Source organism: Mustelus asterias, chromosome 4, assembly GCF_964213995.1.
Source record: "Mustelus asterias chromosome 4, sMusAst1.hap1.1, whole genome shotgun sequence".
NCBI lineage: Eukaryota > Metazoa > Chordata > Chondrichthyes > Carcharhiniformes > Triakidae > Mustelus > Mustelus asterias.
Genome location: NC_135804.1, coordinates 98,805,415 through 98,820,839, shown reverse-complemented (window position 1 = coordinate 98,820,839; position 15,425 = coordinate 98,805,415). Strand labels below are relative to the sequence as shown.

General features: G+C 41.4%; 1 protein-coding gene across 2 annotated transcripts in view; it reads left to right on the top strand.

Annotated features, from left to right (window-relative positions):
* Nucleotides 1–13,594, top strand: part of kif4 (kinesin family member 4) — a 76,382-nt gene extending 62,788 nt beyond the window's left edge. For both annotated transcript variants that reach the window (XM_078211435.1, XM_078211434.1), the window contains 4 exons: nt 2,718–2,873; nt 4,686–4,799; nt 7,941–8,054; nt 12,220–13,594. In XM_078211435.1, the coding sequence (XP_078067561.1) occupies nt 2,718–2,873; nt 4,686–4,799; nt 7,941–8,054; nt 12,220–12,390 (555 nt within the window). In that variant the 3' untranslated portion in view covers nt 12,391–13,594. The remainder of the gene's footprint in view (nt 1–2,717; nt 2,874–4,685; nt 4,800–7,940; nt 8,055–12,219) is intronic.
* Nucleotides 13,595–15,425: the final 1,831 nt, after the last annotated feature.

Sequence of the window (15,425 nt, the reverse complement as noted above, 5' to 3'; positions counted from 1 at the left end):
CCCTGTTTGGCCCTCAGAATTTTATACATCTCAATGAGGAATGAGATCATTCTCATTCTTCTAAACTCTTGGGAATATTAGGCCCATTCTACTCCATTTCTTCAGAGGACAATTTTCTCAATCCCAGGAATCATAATCACTTTCACTTTGAATCCAGAGCTTCTGAAACAAGTTTGAAGTCCGAAGAGATAAACCACTGGTAAGAATATTCAACAGTCCGTATAGCAAACCATCTTACATGAATAGATTGTTGGATTGGGTTCCATGTGAAGTATCAGTCAGGCAAACTCAACCCAGTGGACTATTGTAATGACATCCAATGCTGATAGTCAGTCCTACTAGCTATGAGGAAAAGATTGCTGAAAACATAACTTTGCACCTGCTGACATCAAGTGGCAACAAAATCAGATGAAGTGTTAGAATTATGTACAACTGCTAAGGAATCACTAAATTGGAAAGACATTCTCAAAGCATCTACAAACAAAATCACCCACATGCTACTTGGTCTTTACAATGTTTGAAGTGAGCTCTCCATTACAACCACATCTAATCCCATGTTAGCAACAACTGCAATGTCATTCCACAGTCAGAGGGAATATATAGTTGTCATAGCACATGAAGGTCACCAGTGAATTGTCAGAATCATACAACTTATTGGTATGGTACCCAGGAATTGACCATTAATAGAACATGAAATCGGTGTCCGCCATGTCAAGCAACCACAATTTCAAATCTCTGATCCTCAAGATATATCAACTATCTCTCAGAATAATGGACTTTGCAGATTTACACACGTGAGTTCCTGCTCGTCACTGAATACAGCCGGTTCCCAGCTGTGAAAATAGTTAACTTCAAAGAAATTAACCATCCAAAAGCTTGACTACGTTTTCACCTAGTTTGGAATTGTTCAAATGGGGGGAAAGTGACAATGAACCCCCAAGAGTTCCAGTAATTTGCAAACTATATAGGTTTCACTTGTAGCAAAATTGCATCTGTTGAACAAAAACTAATGGAGGAACCAAGTGATTTATTTTTTCCTCGCAAAAATTGATCTGTACAGCCACAGCTAAGAGCAAGTCATGGAAACGAGCTGAATCACTTTATCGGAAGTACAGAAGTGACTCCCTCATCTGGAAAGCTCCAGTTACAGTCATCTTTTCATTTCCTTTGCACATGATTCTGTCTGAGCTACCCTGCAGAGCTAATGATCAACATGTATGCAAACATGATTTGAGAACAGAAGAATGAGAGTAAATGCAGAACGAAACATGAAATTCGGAGCTAGCACTAGAGCCAGGAAATAAAGTGGCTGTAAAATGTGCGTGTCATATTGGAAAGCAAACAATCCATTAAGACATCCAGCCATTTGAGCATTGCAGGTGGCACAGTGGTTAGGGCTGCTACCTTACACCACCAGGGACCGGGGTTCAATTCCAGTAGTATTGGGTCACTGCCTGTGTGGAGTTTGCACATTTTTCCCATGTCTTCATGGGTTTCCTCCGGGTGCTCCGGTTAACTCCTGCTGTCCAAAGATGTGTGGGTTAGGTTGATTGGTAATGCAAAATTGCCCCTCAGTGTCAGGGAACTAGCAGAGTAAATATGAGGTTGCAGGGATAGGGCCTGGATGGGATTGTTGGTGCAGGGTCGAATGGCCTCATTTCTGCACTGTAGGGATTCTATGACTGCTAAGTATGGATTCACACATGAATGTGCCATTCTTAACTGCTGAAAACACCATGCATAAGCATTGAATCTACAGACATTCACTTCTCCAGGTGAAGAACATGAGTTAATGAGACTACATCTGATTTCAGTCAATATCTGATGTGACTGTTTCAAAGCGAACTTTTCTCAGTTAGTGTACATGATTAGGGTGGCTCTCTGGTTAGCACTGCTGCCTCTCCGTGCCAAAGACCAAGGTTTGATTCTGGCCTTGGATGACTTGTCTGTGAAGTTTGCATGTTCTCCCTGTTAGTGTGGGTTTCCTCCAGGTACTCAAATTTTCTCCCATACTCCAAAGATGTATAGGTTAAGTGGATTGGCCATGCTAAATTACCCCTTGGTGTCCAATGATAAAATGTGTAGTTATGAGGATAGGACCTGGGTAAGAGTTGGTGCAGACTTGATGGGTCAAAAGGCCTTCTGCACTGTAGGTATTCTATGATTCTATGCTTGAATGTATTGTTAAATGAATATAGAACTTAGAATATGTAATGTTACTAGTGAAGGTGCATGTTCAAAAGTGTAAACAAATTTGTAATTTGGAAACAAACCTTTGAAACCTGCTACGTCACTTATTTACTAAATAGGGGAGGAATGAAGTGTTTTGAAAAGTGCAACACACTACATAGGGTCAGTTAGCTGAAGGGCTGGTTTGTGATGCAGAGTGATGCCAACAGCACGAGTTCCATTTCCACACCAGCTGACATTATGCATGAAGAACCACCTTCTCAACCTTGCCAGGTTAAATCACAACTAGTCAGCTGTGGCATGCACGCAGCCTATGGTCATCTGGGACTATGGTGACTTTACCATTACTACATACAAACATAGCAATTAGAAACAGGAGTAGGCCACGTGGCCCCTGGATTTGAAGGGATCTTGCAGGGCTTGGTATTCCCGTGCATCTGCTGCCCTTGCTTCCCCAGAATTCACAGCCTTGTATATTGAGCTTTTCCTGGTCATAATAGGCTTTATAACGCACCTGTATTTTGTAGCCAAAGAACAGGAGGAAGACTACTGCAAAGCCAAATATGATGACACCACGGATGAGTCTGGAAGAGCTATTGTCTGACTCTGACTCTGATGTTGAAAGTGAGGATGACGATTGGATCCCCACTAAAATGAAAGAAAATAAGAAAACCAATTTGGGGGTATGTCTTGTGCATTTAAATTTTGATTTCCAATGTACTGTTTACATGTCTGGGAATTCTGGTTCAATGGTCTAGCAAATACTATGTTCACATATATCATGTTCTTCGGTATTGTCTTCTCTTAAATCAACAAAGGAAGAGATCTGTCACAGGATCTATTGAATAGGAAATAGGATGATAGCGGCTCATTGTGAGGGAAAATCATGCATTCCCATTTCTGATTCTGTACAAATTTGTACAGGGTGCACTCTGTCCAGTTTTACCAAAAGATGTTGAAAAAAAGGTCAAAAACAAATTAAAATTGTGGGGGTCTGTAGTAGCAAGGGTAATCTCCACAAGAATATTGTGGGCTGCATTAGTACACCCCCAACCTGGATTTACTTTGTTGCTGACTGATGCACTGTCTGATTATTGTACTGGACAGTGAGGGTAAGCGGCAGCAGGGTGCATATTTGGTTCCCAAAGATTGCTCTTGGTGCTAATCGGGCCCACCATCAAATTGGACCAGACCACTAGATAGTTGAAACCAAGCCTAACCCAAACCAATTTCAGTAAAGCGTTTGATAAGGTTCCCTATGGTAGGCTATTGCAGAAAATACGGAGGCATGGGATTGAGGGTGATTTTGTGGTTTGGATCAGAAATTGGCTAGCTGTAAGAAGACAGAGGGTGGTAGTTGATGGGAAATGTTCATCCTGGAGTTCAGTTACTAGTGGTGTACCGCAAGGATCTGTTTTGGGGCCACTGCTGTTTGTCATTTTTATAAATGAACATGAGGGCGTAGGAGGATGGGTTAGTAAATTTGCGGATGACACTAAAGTCGGTGGAGTTGTGGACAGTGCGGAAGGATGTTGCAGGTTACAGAGGGACATAGATAAGCTGCAGAGCTGGGCTGAGAGGTGGCAAATAGAGTTTAATGCGGAAAAGTGTGAGGTGATTCACTTTGGAAGGAGTAACAAGAATACAGAGTACTGGGCTAATGGTAAGATACTTGGTAGTGTGGATGAGCAGAGAGATCTCGGTGTCCATGTGCATAGACCCCTGAAAGTTGGCACCCAGGTTGATAGGGTTGTTAAGAAGGCGTACAGTGTGTTAGCTTTTATTGGTAGAGGGATTGAGTTTCGGAGCCAGGATGTCCTGTTGCAGCTGTACAAAACTCTGGTGTGGCCGCACTTGGAGTATTGCGTACAGTTCTGGTCGCCGCATTATAGGAAGGATGTGGAAGCATTGGAAAGAGTGCAGAGGATGTTGCCTGGTATGGTGGGAAGCTCTTATGAGGAAAGGCTGAGTGACTTGAGGTTGTTTTCGTTAGAGAGAAGAAGGTTAAGAGGTGACTTAATAGAGGCATACAAGATGATCAGAGGATTAGATAGGGTGGACAGTGAGAGCCTTTTTCCTCTGATGGTGATGGCTAACACGAGGGGACATAGCTTTAAATTGAGGGGTGATAGATATAGGACAGATGTCAGAGGTAGGTTCTTTACTCAGAGTAGTAAGAGCGTGGAATGCCCTGCCTGCAACAGTAGTGGACTCGTCAATATTAAGGGCATTTAAAGGGTCATTGGATAAACATTTGATTGATATTGGAATAGTGTAGGTTAGATGGGCTTTAGATTGGTTTCACAGGTTGGCGCAACATTGAGGGCCGAAGGGCCTGTACTGCGCTGTAATGTTCTAATGTGTGTGACTTCAGTAGAAGTAAAAATGAATACACAATGGGTTGCTGACTCTATCCATCCATTTGCTTGATCCAGCTCTCTGCAGCAACGTTGTCTGATCATTTCAGGTGAATTTCTATTGCATTTTTTTCCTAGTGTTGCTGCAAAGGTCGCTGTGCCAACAAACAGTGCAAATGCAGGAAGAATAAATTAGATTGCGGAGAGCACTGCAAATGTGTTGCCAAGCATTGTCACAATCGTGCCAATATGGTGAGAAATTTCATCTTGGTCTTTGATTTTTTTCTAAGTTATTTTCTCTCCTTCGTGCTGATGTTTGTGAAGGCTTACTGATTGACATCCTTTTTTAATCCCACCAGAGGGATTGCTTTCAAATCAAATGATACTCTTCATATTTTGAGAACTTCTGACTTGGTTCTTCCACAGTCACCTTGATTTTGGAATCTCATTCTGATTTTGTTACTGTGGTGAATGTGCCTTGACTAACCTGAATATCTCTTGAATTGTTCATCTTCCATTTAGTAAAGCCAAGTGAAAGTAGAGATTACTTGCACCCACTCCCTGGGTACAGATTCAAACAGTAAATACTTTTAAGAGCCACAAGTTCCAGTCATAGAATCCCTACAGTACAGGAGGAGGCCATTCGGCCCATCTAGTCTGCACCGACAACAATCCCACTCAGACCCTATCCCCATAACCCCAATTTTTCCCCTGCAAAGGAGGTGAGGGAAGAGATTGCAGAGCCTCTGGCGATGATCTTTGCATCGTCGATGGAGACGGGAGAGGTGCCGGAGGATTGCGGGTGTGGTTCCTATTTTCAAGAAGGGGAATAGGGGATAGCCCAGGAAATTACCGACCGGTGAGTCTAACCTCAGTAAGCTGATGGAGAAGATCCTGAGGGACAAGATTTATGAGCATTTGGAGAGGTTTAGTATGTTCAAGAATACTCAGCATGGCTTTGTCAAAGGCAGATTGTGCCTTACGAGCCTGGTGGAGTTCTTCGAAAATGTGACTAAACACATTGACGAAGGGAAAGCGGTAGATGTGGTTTATATGGATTTTAGCAAGGCGTTCGATAAGGTTCCCCATGCAAGGCTTCTAGAAAAAGTGAGAGGGCATGGGATCCAAGGGGCTGCTGCCCTGTGGATCCAGAACTGGCTTGCCCAAAGGAGGCAGAGAGTGTGTATAGATGGGTCTTTTTCTAATTGGAGGTCGGTCACCAGTGGTGTGCCCCAGGGATCTGTTCTGGGACCCTTGCTGTTGGTCATTTTCATAAATGACCTGGATGAGGAAGTGGAGGGATGGGTTGGTAAGTTTGCTGACGACACGAAGGTTGGTGGGATTGTGGATAGTCTGCAGGGATGTCAGAAGTTACAGGGGGACATAGATAGGATGCAAGACTGGGCGGAGAAGTGGCAGATGGACTTCAACCCAGATAAATGCGTAGTGGTCCATTTTGGCAGGTCGAATGGGATGGAGTACAATATAAAGGGAAAGACTCTTAGTACAGTAGAGGATCAAAAGGACCTTGGGGTCCGGGTCCATAGGACTCTAAAACTGGCCCCGCAGGTGGAGGAGGTGGTTAAGAAGGCGTATGGTGTGCTGGCATTTATCAATCGAGGAATTGAGTTTAGGAGTCGTGAGATAATGTTGCAGCTATATAAGACCCTGGTCAGACCACACTTGGAGTACTGTGCTCAGTTCTGGTCGCCTCATTACAGGAAGGATGTGGAAAAGATTGAAAGGGTGCAGAGGAGATTTACAAGGATGTTGCCTGGATTGAGTGGCATGCCTTATGAGGATAGGCTGAGGGAGCTCGGTCTTTTCTCCTTGGAGAGACGTAGGATGAGAGGAGACCTAATAGAGGTATATAAGATGTTGAGAGGCATAGATCGGGTGGATTCTCAGAGGCTTTTTCCCAGGGTGGAAATAGCTGCTACGAGAGGACACAGGTTTAAGGTGCTGGGGGGTAGGTACAGGGGAAATGTTAGGGGTACGTTTTTCTCACACACGGTGGTGGGCGAGTGGAATCGGCTGCCGTCAGTGGTGGTGGAGGCAAACTCGATAGGGTCTTTTAAGAGACTCCTGGATGAGTACATGGGACTTAATAGGATGGAGGGTTATAGGTAGGCCTAAAAGGTAGGGATATGTTCGGCACAACTTGTGGGCCGAAGGGCCTGTTTTGTGCTGTAGTTTTCTATGTAACATGAATCACCTCACTGTTCCTCTGCATTGAACTTCATCTGCCACTTGTCTGCCCAATCCATCAATATGTTTATGGCCTTTTGAAGTTTGAGGCCTGAATTTTCAGGATGGTGGGCACTCAGCACAATTTCAAAATCTCTGGATGACACAAAACTTTAAGTATTGTGAACTGTGAGAAGGACAGTGTTCAACTTCAAAAGGATGTGGACAAGCTGGTGGGATGGGCAGATAGGTGGCAGGTAAAGTTTAATGCAGGGATGTGTGAAATGATTCACTTTGGCAATATAAATCCAAGAGGCAATATAAATTCAAGGGTATACTTCTAAACGGGATACAGGAACAGAGGGATCTGAGGATAAATGTGCATAAATCATCAAAGATGGCAGGGGAGGTTGAGAAAGCAGTTGATAAAGCAACAGGATCCTGATCATTTGAAAGAGAGACATAGAGTACAAAAGCAAAGTTATGATAAATATATATAAAACACTGGTTCGGCAAAAACTGGAGTAAATGTGTCCAGTTCTTTTTAAGAGACTCCTGGATGAGTACATGGGACTTAATAGGATGGAGGGTTATAGGTAGGCCTAGAAGGTAGGGATGTGTTCGGCACAACTTGTGGGGCCGAAGGGCCTGTTTTGTGCTGTAGTTTTTCTATGTTTCTAAATCGGCCTACTCATTGTGCCTTTGGACAATAACTTTTGATTTGGCGGACATCACTTGGTATGCAATTCCTCATGATGTATCTGTGGAATATACAAAACACTATTTGAATATGTGCATTGTCATTGCATCAATGAGCTCACATTCGCACCCCCTTTAGCAACAACTGAACTGCAGAAATCAGTAGATCAGTAGTTGATAAATATTAATGTGGTCTCTGCTCAGACTTTGCAGCTCACACGTCACTACAATTACATTCAATAAAGAGTGCCTTCTGTCGGAAAGGTACACAATTGTAGTGAGAATATAGAAAGTATAGTTGCTTGTCACAAAGATCAATATAAACATTCAGAAACTATTTGGAGTGTTAAGACAGGAGACTAGCCTGAATGTAGTAATTGAACATTCATTTAATCAGTTTATAGAACTAATCCAATTACTATTCAGAAGTCCCAATTGGTCAAATAACTTTCAATTGCTTTCTAACTCCTTTCTTCCTTTTTCCTTTATCCCCACCAACATATTTAGCTTCAAGATGATGTATTTACTGAAAATGGATCAGATGGATCATTTAAACTGGATGATCCCACTGAATCTGTGTCTTGCTTCTTTGAGCCTGTCAGCATCACTTCTACTGATAAGGTAAAATATTTCTTAATTCAAAGAAACGTATAAGTTGCATGTAGACAAAAATATAACTGCCCTTTAAATTTTGCATTTTTGTGCCTATTATAACATCACACTCTTGAGTTGGACATAGAAAGGTTGATGCAGACTAAATTATAACCAATGCGGAGTATTTGAAATCTAAGAGCACTGTACACATTGTTCTCTGCAATTTCATTGATTATTTTTCAAACCATTCAATTTTGGTGAAATATGTTATTAGTGTCAACTTGGCTCTTTTGTGACCACATTCATTTGAATATCATGTGATGCTAAGGTAACATTCCAATGAAATGACCCACTGTTAAATGCTGTCCTCCAGGTAAAATCTTAAACTAAGTACTCATCTGCCTGCTCTAATTATTCTTAAATTGACATTAAAAATTGCATGGAATAACATGGCACACTTAACCTTCTGGCTAATATCCCTATCCTGGCCAACATTAGCACTAGAAAGGGTCTCTTTGGATTCATGTGTATATACATAATTGCTGTTGCATTTGCTTATATGTTACTATACGTAACTAATTGTGTCAAGCACGTTGACAAAATGTGGTTTGTAGATCCAATTTGTGTAATTATCAAGAAGTAGAAATGCCATGTTTTATGTGCTTCATAAAAGCTGGAATAAGAATGAGTTTTACAACAACTTTAATTAAAAGTCCCAAGGCTGCTTATAAAGCACAACTTGACACCGAGCCACAGTGATATTAGTGCACCTTGGTTAAAGAAAGGGGTTTTAAGGAATATTTTGCAGCTGGAAAAAGGCAGAGAGGTTTAGCGAGAGAATTCCAGAGCTTGGGGTCTAAGGTGTTGAAGGCAGTGGAGTGATGGAAATCAGAAAAGCTCAAGGACAGAATTAAAGAATGCAGACATCAAAGTTGTGGGAACTTTGAGCTTCTACAAGAATGGACAAGGCCATGGAGAGATTTTGGGGGGGGGAGGGGGGGAATGCAAATTTCAAAATGGAGCTGTTCCTGAACTGGACGGATGGTACTGTAAGTTGACGAGCACTGGGATGACATAGTCACGAGACTTGGTGTGAATAAGGTGGGCTGCAGAGTTTTTTTTGGATGGACTTGGGCTTGCGAGGGGTAGAATGTGAGTGATAGAGGTTTACAGCATGGAAACGGGCCCTTCAGCCCAACTTGTCCATGCCACCTTTTTTTTTAAACCCCTGAGCTAATCCCAATTGCCCGCATTTGGCCCATATCCCTCTATACCCATCTTATCCATGTAACTATCTAAACGCTTTTTAAAAGATAAAATTGTACCCGCCTCTATTACTACCTCTGGTAGCTTATTCCAGACACTCACCACCCTCTGTGTGAAACAATTGCCCCTCTGGACCCTTTTGTTTCTCTCCCCTCTCACCTTAAACCTATGCCCTCTAGTTTTAGACTCCCCTACCTTTGGGAAAAGATATTGACTATCGAGCTGATCTGTGCCCCTCATTATTTTATAGACCTCCTATAAGATCACCCCTCAGCCTCCTACGCTCCAGAGAAAAAAGTCCCAGTCTATCCAGCCTCTCCTTATAACTCAAACCATCAAGTCCTGGTAGCATCCTAGTAAATCTTTTCTGCACTCTTTCTAGTTTAATAATATCCTTTCTATAATAGGTAACCAGAACTGCACACAGTATTCCAAGTGTGGCCTTACCAATGACTTGTACAACTTCAACAAGATGTTCCAACTCCTGTATTCAACGTTCTGATCGATGAAACCAAGCTTGCCGAAAGCCGCCTTTACCACTCTGTCCACCTGTGACTCCACTTTCAAGGAGCTATGAACATGTACCCCTAGATCTTTGTTCTGTAACTCTCCCCAATACCCTACCGTTAACTAAGTAAGTCTTGCCCTGGTTCAATGTACCAAAATGCATCACCTCGCATTTGTCTAAATTAAACTCCATCTGCCATTTGTCAGCCCCACTGGCCCAATTGATCAGGATCCCATTGCAATCGAAGGTAACGTTTTTCACTGTCCACTATACCACCAATCTTGGTGTCATCTGCAAACTTACTAACCATGCTTCATATATTCTCATCCAAATCATTAATATAAATGACAAATAACAGTGGACCTAGCACTGATCCCTGAGGCACACCGCTGGTCACAGGCCTCCAGTTTGAAAAGCCACACTTTACAACCACCCTCTGGCTTTGTCAAGAAGCCAATTTTGTATCCATTTAGCTACCTCATCCTGGATCCCGTGAGATTTAACCTTGTGCAACAACCTACCATGCGGTACCTTGTCAAAGGCCTTGCTAAAGTCCATGTAGACAACATCAACTACACTCCTCATCTACCTTCTTGGTTACCCCTTCAAAAAACTCAATCAAATTTGTGAGGCATGATTTTCCACTCACAAAGCCATGCTGACTGTCTCTAATCAATCCTTGCCTCTAAATGCTTGTCGATCCTGTCTCTCAAAATACCTTCCAACAACTTACCCACCACAGATGTGAGGTTCACTGTCCTGTAGTTCCCAGGCTTTTCCTTGCAGCCCTTTTTAAACAAAGGCACAACATTTGCCACACTCCAATCTTCAGGCACCTCACCCGTGAATATCGATGATTCAAATATCTCTGCTAGGGGACCCGCAATTTCCTCCCTAGCCTCCCACAATGTCCTGAGATACACCTCTTCAGGCCCTGGGAATTTATCTACCTTGATGCACTTTAAGACTTCCGGCACCTTCTCTGTAATATGTACACTGCTCAAAACATCATTACTTACTTCCCCAAGTTTCCTAACATCCATGCTTTTCTCAGTAGTAAATACTGATGAGAAATATTCATTTAGGATCTTGCCCATCTCTTGTGGACCTGCACACAGATGACCTTGTTGATCCTTAAAAGGCCCTACTCTCTCCCTTGTTACTCTTTTGCCCTTTATGTATTTGTAGAAGCTCTTTGGATTCTCCTTTGCCTTATCTGCTAAAACAATCTCGTGTCCCCATTTTGCCCTCCTGATTTCTCTCTCAACTCTACCCCTACACCCTTTGTACTCTTCAAGGGATTCATTTGATCCCAGCTGCCTATACATGTCATGTGCCTCTTTCTTCTTCTTGGCCAGGGCCTCAATATCCTGAGTCTTCCAGGGTTCCCTACTTCTGCCAGCCTTGCCCTTCACTCTAAAAGGAATGTGTTTACCCTGAACCCCGGTTAACACACTTCTGAAAGCCTCCCACTTACCAGACATCCCTTTGCCTTCCCACAGACTTCCCTAATTAACTTCTGAAAGTTCCTGCCTGATACCATCAAAATTGGCCTTGCCCCAATTTAGAATTTTAACTTTTGGGGCAGACCTATCATTCTCCATAGCTATCTTAAAACTAATAGAATTACGGTCACTGGTTCCAAAGTGATGCCTCACCAGCACTTCTGTCACCTGCCCTTCCTTATTTCCCAAGAGGTCAAATTTTGCCCCCTCTCTAGTCGGGGCATCCACATACTGAATGAGAAATTCCTGCTGAATACACTCAACAAGAGTGACCAGGAATAGATGAGTCGAGAGGAACAAAGGCTTGGATGAGGGCATCAACAGCAGATAAGTTGGGGAAGGGAAAGAGTTGGGCAATGTTGCAAGATGGAAATAGGTGGAATTAGTGATGGCACATATCTTGACTTATTTCGAGATCATATGATGCCAAGATGTAATTTTGATCAGCCTTGACAATTGAGGTAGAGGGTGGAGTCAGTAGCTAGAGTTTAGACTATTTGTAGTTGGTGGGTAGAAAGGTTACCATAAATGCTGGGATATTAGGCTGCATTTCCTGATACCATAACTAAGGATACTTTCATGTATATCTAGTTGAAATGTCTGACTTCACTGCCAGTGGGTCAACGATGGTGTGGATCCAACTCTGCCTGAAAATAACACTTTGCTGTCTCCAGCTTGTCCATCTTGCTGAATGGGTCAGAAGCGAGAGTTCTGGGGCAGAGAAGGAGAGGGGTTAATAGGCACACAACAAAAACACCAGTGGTGGGAGGACCCATGCTCACGCCAGCAGACAAATGGGTGTTGGGTTCCTGATTCTGCTTAATATTCTTGAGTTAATGCTTTGTTTTAATATAAATATAGAAAAGTTGGATGTAATAGGGTAGAGAATTTATGAATCAAACTTGTTCTTCAGGTTCTGACTGACATCACCGACCTTGGACAAAAAAAGCTGAAGTTACTTCGTAAACCATTGGAGACTGAAGATTTGAACAACACAATCATTAAAAAAAAGAAGAAAACCCTGTTAAACTGCAACACCAGCTTCTTTACTGGATACCCTTCAATCCCTGAAGACCTGGAATGAGTGTCTCTTTCTGTAAATACTTAATGCATCTTTGGTTTATTTGTCTGACTCGATCATTCCAGGGGACAGATTGCTGTACAGTGACTTCAACTTTCTTGAGGGTGACCACCATGATTTGTTTCTGTCCCTATTTTCTACTGTCTGACTTTTCTTCTTCCATCTTGGTTGTTTTTGTGTGTGTATGTCTATTTAATAAGGTATGCCTAGAAATTGCATCTAATGTGAAAAGCCACAAAATTGACCAAGAAGTGAAAAATGTCATGTTTTCTATATTTCTTAACCAAGGTATGTTAAACAATTGTTCAAGGGTTATACTCTGATCAGTTGCTAACGAGGGAGGAAAGAGGAGAGTTTTACTATTATTTTGATGGACTTTTTGAAAATGACTTTTTTTTTCCATTTTGGAAAAGAGATTGTTAGCATTTTGATTTCTTGGCTCAAAGCACCATTCTAAGTATTGAATCTGTCTTGATACAGTTTGATTAATCGCAGTAAGGAAAAACATAAAGGTAATCTTGTCTCTCTAGCCCCTCAATCTGAATAAATTCTTCTATGGATGGACACGGTCAAAAGTTTGTAGTCTAGCAATTTCTAATATTGTTTCTTACCCAAACCTAATGGAATACTAGTTATCACAGCTGAAGTAGAAAATTAAGAGAAATGTGCAGATAAGCCATTGGCATCTGACAAAAAGACCTCAAATGGAGACTTGCAGTGTTTGGGAATTAATTGTTTGAGATTTGCAGTATTCCTTTAATTTTCTGATTAATGGCTATCTCAAATTATTGTTCTGCCTGACTCCGCCGTAATATTTTAGGACAATTAAGCCAGAAATATTTTGATTTTGTAGTTACAGGAAAGTGAAGTTAACACCATGATGCCATAATTCTCAATTTAGTCAGGAATTGGCTTTTACAAATATTTTAAATGTAAGGTTTGTGATCAGTGCAGAGCCAAGTTAGCAAAGTTGTTAACTCTGCAAAAGAAAGGCAAGCACCACTGGAAATTTATTTGGCAAGCATGGTGAAATGTGTATGGCTGGTAGTAGCCAGTACACTTGGACTTAGATTGTTCTATCCATGTTTACCATACACTTTTAAAAGAAATTATTCCCACATATCTTCAAACTGAAATTGCTGTTTCCAGCACTGTTTTTAATCTCATGGCTGTAGATTATAAATAAAGAGAAGTGATTTGGAAGAGTATTTGCACATGTATTTTTTTAAAATCAGAATTTCTTCTCATTTATCTTGAGGGAGACCCCTTACTTTAAAACTGACCCCTAGTTCTAGTCTCTCTCACAAGGGGAAACATCCTTTCAACATCTACCCTGTCAAGCTGACTCCGAATCTGATGTTTCAATCAAATCATCTCTCATTCTAAACTCCAATGGATATAGGTCAAGTTGGTCCATATAATAACTTTGCTGTTCCATATATCTAATGTACTTGTATCCCTTTAAAAATAGAGACCAAAACTGTACGCTGCACTAGATAGTCTTACCTAGCCCCGTACAACTAGCAAATATTTCATTCCCCTTGCAATAAGTAATAACATTCCATTTGCCTTCCCAATCACCTGCTAGACCTATGTAGGTATAACAGGATATAGAGATCTCTCTCTACTGCCAGGTTCTGCACTCTCTCTCTATTTAAATAATATGTTCTTCTATTCTTGATGCCAAAAGTGGTCAAGTTCACATTTTCCCCACACAATTTTTGCCCACTTGCTTAACCTATCTGTCTCTGCAGAATTTGATCTCTCGTCAAGTCAGTTTTTCTTACCAAATAGTTGTCATTAGCAAATTTCGCAACCATACATTTGGTCTTATCGCTGTTTGATATAAATTGTAAATAGTTGAGACCCCAGCACTAATCCCTGTAGCACTTCACTTATTACATTTTGTCAGCCCAAAAATGCCCTATTTGTGCTACTTGTTTCCTGTCAGCTAACTATTCCTCTATGCATACTAATAATCCTATACCAGCATTCTTATTTTGTATATAATCTTTAGTATGGCATCTTATCAGATGCCCTTTGGAAATCTATACTCCCATCCACAGGTTCCCCTTCAGCCCTGTTGCTTCCCCCAAAAACTTTAATAAATTAGTCAAACATGATTTTGATTTTCCTTTCACAAAACCATGTTGACTGTCTGATTGCATTGGAATTTTCTAAGTGGCCTACTTATAACTTTAATAGATTCCAGCAATTTCCCCTGAGAGATACTACCAGTTGGCCTATACTTTCTGGCTTTGTCTCCCTCCTTCCTTGAATAAAGGAGTCACTGGCTATTTTCCAACAATAGGACCTTTCAAGAATTCGGGGAATTTTGAAAATTAAAACCAATACATCTATCTCAGCAGCCAGTTGTTTTAATGACTCTAGGATGGAGTCCATCAGGACCTGGGGATGTCAGCTTTTAGTTCCAATAATTTTCTTGGTACTCTTTGATAATTATTTGAGTTCCTCCCCTTTCACCCTGATTTACAATTTTATTTGAGATATTTTATCCTCTACAATGAAGGCTGATGCAAAATATCTGTTCAGTTCATCTGCCATTTCCTTATTTTCCATTTATTAATCCTTCTCAAGCCACCATTAATTCTACCTTCATACTAAGTACTTACTGTTAGCGCACCTATAAACAACTCCAAGTGAATTTTCTCACCTTTTACCCAAATGAATTCTACATTTTGATCTCTAGAACTAAGGTATTCACTCTATTGTTCCACTGTCATCCTTAATTCAGAGCTACCCCTCTACATTTTCGTAGCTTCCTGTCCATCCTAAATGTCTTGTGGCTTTTGCTTATTCAGGTCCCAGTCTTTGTTATCCTGCAGCCATGTCATTTTATGCTTTTTCTCTCAACACATCTGCTCTGGAGTCACAGATTAAACTGGATTGGATAGCTCCTCTAGGTGCTGATGACTGTCCCTGAATCCTCTCTTTGCCTGCTCTTCTAAGTGATGCTGGCTGCTTCTGTGTCCTCTTTTCTTCTTTCCAATAAGGATGTGGCAATTAGGCCTGGCCTC